This window comes from Rutilus rutilus (assembly GCF_951802725.1).
Source record: "Rutilus rutilus genome assembly, chromosome: 18".
NCBI classification, from domain to species: Eukaryota; Metazoa; Chordata; class Actinopteri; order Cypriniformes; family Leuciscidae; genus Rutilus; species Rutilus rutilus.
The window spans coordinates 20,514,965-20,519,804 of record NC_140231.1 but is presented as its reverse complement, the minus strand read 5'-3'; the positions used below and the strand labels follow the sequence as shown (position 1 = coordinate 20,519,804).

The window sequence follows — 4,840 nt, the reverse complement described above, 5'->3', positions numbered from 1 at the left end:
TATGTATTTTGTTCATCTATTTAGTACCACATTACCATAAAGATGCGTCATGCTACATTATGTTACAACAAATTATATATATATAAAAATAAAAAAATTGTGCGAAAAGGTGAAGGCTTATTTGTGCTTTCACTTATAACAAATCAAATGTGTTTTATGCAGTTTTCCCCCCCGTGAGCTAACAATTAAACCCAAGAGATTTCAGTACATCTCTTACAGAATTCCCAAATGATAAAATACTAATAAAAAACAACCAATCCTCCCAACATTCTGTTTATTAGTGAGAGACTCACTGTCTTTCCTTCAGCCAACAGTGGATGCAGAAGACTAATGAGATGTAAACTGTTTTAAAAGTTTATCTTAACTTCATAAATTGTATTGCATTTCCATTTTGATTCATGTGATTTAAGCCGGGATCATGCAGACCATGATTGATAACATGTCTTATCCTGTGATACTGACCCTCATGGAGCCCAAAGAATCAAAATCATATAGACATGTGTATTTTATTTGCTTTCTTGCCTTATATGTGCTTATATTGTTAATTAATATTCGTCTTGTTATGGTTATTATCATGGAGAAAGTACTTCATGAACCGATGTACATATTCTTGTCTCATCTGTGTGTAAATGGGGTTTATGGAGCCTCAGGATTCTACCCTAAATTTCTGTCTGATTTAATATTGGATTCATATGTGATCTCCTCTCACATGTGTGCCCTGCAGATCTTTGTTATTTACAGCTCTTTACTGTGTGAGTTTACAATATTAACAGTGATGTCTTATGACAGATATGTAGCCATATGCAAACCTTTAGACTATCATTCCAAGTTAACTAAATTCACCTGTGTGAAATTAATTCTGTTTTCATGGATTGTACCCACTATTTCTGTGTTCACTGGCACTCTGTTAGCAAATTTGAAGCCATTTTGTGCTTATCATGTAGATAAATTATATTGTGACAACTGGTCAGTTGTAAAACTTTCTTGTGCATCATCTTTTGTAAATAATGTCTATGGATATATTGTTTCTGTCATATTTGTTAGCTTTGTAGTTATCATAATAGTGTCCTATGTTAAACTGATCTCTGCATGTAAAGCATCTTTAGAAAACAGAAGGAAATTCTGGCAAACGTGTCTGCCACACATTTTATTACTGATAAATTTCACTTTTGCTGTGTTATTTGATATAATGTATAGCAGATATGGTTCAAATGACATTCCAGAGAGTCTGCGTCATTTTTTGGCTTTAGAATTAATTATAGTGCCACCTGTTTTTAACCCACTAATCTATGGGTTAAATATTAGAGCAGTGCGCCAAAGAGTTTTTACTTCATGTGTTGTATCAAGAGTAAATGTTTCACGTGCACCAAGAATATGTAAAACATAATTATATAATTCTGTACTTTTCTGAATGCTTAAACAGTTGTCATGACACTTTGTTTTTTTTATAAATGAATTGTGACCAAATGAATTTTGTATAAGCATATTACTAATGAAGTGTGAAATATGTATATGATATATTTATATGTCTTTTGATTCAAGACCAAAAATATGACTAAAAAGAGATTTTCTTAACAAGTAGGCCTACCCTGGATCATAATGGTCTCTTAAGAGTTTTCTGTAGATGTCTTTTTATCTTAACATCATTATTGTATTTGTGCAAGGTTTCCTCTATTAATTTGGCATTCTATAAACAGGTAAATCAAATAGATATTGCTATTACTTTTCACAAGTCAGTCCTGTCTCTGGCAATACATTGCAAAGAAAATTTTATTTATTTATCTTTATTTCATTCAGCTGAACCACATTGCACTATTCAAACAATTTAAGGCAAAATGCACGACCAATTTTGCTATAATAATTTTTTTTGGACTGAAACAAGATGTTGAATGAGAAAAAAAAAAAAAAGACTGAACAGACCGACACCCAATTTTCTGGTTAAAGGTCAAGTTCACCCAAGAGAGATGTGTGATGAGAGCGAGATGAAACCCAAAACCAACGTGACATATCCCTCCCCTCAAAGGGCGGCTCCAGATGCCCTAATGTCACACCCACCTCAAAACCAAAACAACAAAAAGTCCAGGAGGGTGGAGGAGCAGAGGCGGTCCAGGGGAAGGGATGGAGAGCCAGGCCCATGACGTAGAAATGGCCCTGGATCAAGGCATGGCAGTGGACCTTCTTAGATTTTGCTGTATTTGACCGAGCAGTGGTTTGGGTGGCTCGCCAATGTATTAGATTTCTCCAGTACATAAAATAAGTAAGCATGTCGCATGATGCATGCATAAGCATGATGAAATCATGTCGCCCTTTAACAATCTTAACCCAAAGTTCTGTCTGTGTGACTGAACTTTATACATGAAGACAAAAGGGCTACAAACAAAGGACAACTGTTAGGACCTCCCACAGGAGATTGATCTACGCTGCAATCTACCCTAAGCAATGTTGTTTCACACCCATCATTTTCTATGGGCCATATGTCTGTAAGGGCCATTTGGTTCACACCTTTACAGACACTGTTTTCAGTTGATTGCATCTTGAGGCACAGTAACAATGTAAATGCATCTGACTTAAGTTAACCGAAAATACACATAATCTTTCAACCTGGACTGTGGAGCAGTGGCGAGCCTGGGCCGTGTAGCAGTGGGCGAGAACATGGACCTTGGAACAATGGCGTGCCTGGTCTGTGGAGCAGTGGCGGGTCTGGAGTGTGGGCTGTGAAGCACTGGACGAGGCCATGGTGGATCAGGTGGCCATGGCGGAGCTAGAGACCACCAAGGCAGAGTAGATGGAGCAGTAGACCACCATGGTGGAGCAGGTGGTGGTGATGACCACCTCCTTAGTGGAGCTAGAGAGCACCAAGGTGGAGTTGGTGGATTGGAAGGTCCTAGCAGAGAAAAAAACATGACCTCCGTGGCATGGAGCACAGTGAGTTCATGGATGGCCTCCGTGGCCATAACAGAGCTTAGAGTACAGAGATGGCATCCTTGGCCATCAAAGGTCAGGCAGAAAGTTCAGGAAGTAAATACATGATGTAGGGGTGTGCGATATATATTATCTGTGATATTATCGTGATTGTTGTTTTAACGATGTGCGATCTGACACTATTGTGTATGTCCCTCACTTTACAAAAACACATCTAGAGAGTGCACCCATCTACATCATGTAAGTCTAGTAGGTTAGACTAGTGAGCTTGCACTAGTGCATGCTTTCACTGCGTGATTTAGTTTATTATAATGCATTTATAATGCCCTCAATATTCAAGATAATGGGAAAAAATACATCTGTTTGTCTTTTATATTTATATAATTTAATATAGTTAAACAATGTCTCACAAAGAGTGCCGTTTCTTTCTCCAAATATCAGCACGATTACAAATGTAATATTGATTTTATACAGCAGCTCAATAAACAAGAAGTTCATATTAAGTGACTTACACTTTAGACACAGTATTGGCTGTTTTTGCTCCATTTCGCCAACGAAAATAGTTTGAAAAAAAAGACAGAGGAATGTTTTACGCCTCTGAGCAACACATGATGGTGTTTCGTTACTGAATGAACGAATCGTTTGAACATATGATTCAATGGGCCCTATCATACACCCGATGCAATGCAGCACCGGGTGCGATCGACGCAAGTGTTTTTTGCTAGTTTCAGCCTGACACAGTAATCATTTTCACGTCCTGCGACACGTTGTTTAAATAGCAAAATAATTTTCTGTCTGATTGTGCAACACGTTCTCACTCCCAATTTCGTCACATATGGACACTTTTTAACACGCAGGGTATAGAATACATTTTTGATGTGCAGGATACGTCATTGCTTTCAAAGAGAAACATTTGGATATAACTCTGCACTGCCATATTGGTATTACCACACATTATATTGAATTAATAGGAAATCATCTGATTTGAATGAGATGACATTACCAAGCGAGTCTCCCTGTACATTCTTTCATCTCAAAAGTCCTAAACATTTAAATGATTATTTTATTAAAGTTGGGAATTTTCCCTGTTTATAAAAAGTGTGAGCAAGTTATGTTCATCTTCATTAGTGAACAGATCAATGAACAGACAACAAGACACCTCAACATACTGTATAGGCCTACTGCAATCTGAATTCTGCAATTCGCTCATTCTGAAATCTGAATACAGATTTACTTGTTTTTTGGGGGTTTTTTTTAACCACCTTCATTAACCATAACTCTCTAACCTGCCTGTGTTCACACGGTACAGGATGAGGGAGAGAGGCTGACGACTCAGCATAGGAATAAATTACAATTGAAGTTGGGCATTTATCCTGATTGGTCTGAATAACTCGCTGCTGCACGGTGCTGCCTGCTCTGCCTTGTCATTGTCAGAGCTAGACCTCCATCACGTTTGTTTAGTTGAAGAATAGTTTTATTCACTTTAGGAATCTTACCAGCCCAGATAAATGAGGAGATGATTTTATCTAGACATTTCAAAAAAGATTTAGGTAGAAAAAGAGGGAGAGACTGGAAGAGAAATAAAATACGCGGCAAAACATTCATTTTAATGCTCTCCACTCTCCCTACAAGAGAAAGGGGTAGGCTGTCCCATCATTTTAAGTCAAGTTTAATTTGATCAACCAAATTCGTGAAGTTATTTTTAGGGAGAGAACTGAAAGAGTGTGAAATGTTTACCCCTAAATATTGAAACCCTGCTGGAGAAAAATGAAAAGGTAGGGTGCTTTTAGAAATATTATGTCAGCATTCAATAAAATAATAGGTCTATAGCTTCTACATAAAGTTGGGTCTTTATTAATTTTTTTTTTATAAAAGGGAGATAGATGCTTGATTTAATGAGGCTGGGAGAAAACCCTGC

General features: G+C 37.4%; 1 protein-coding gene across 1 annotated transcript; it reads left to right on the top strand.

The window, feature by feature from the left end:
- Positions 1–418: 418 nt before the first annotated feature.
- LOC311277406 (olfactory receptor 10J5-like) lies at positions 419–2,718 on the top strand (the record flags this gene model as incomplete). Its single annotated transcript, XM_084387711.1, has 2 exons — positions 419–1,361; positions 2,618–2,718. The coding sequence occupies 2 exons, from the start codon at positions 419–421 to the stop codon at positions 2,716–2,718; spliced, it is 1,044 nt and encodes a 347-aa protein (XP_084243837.1).
- Positions 2,719–4,840: the final 2,122 nt, after the last annotated feature.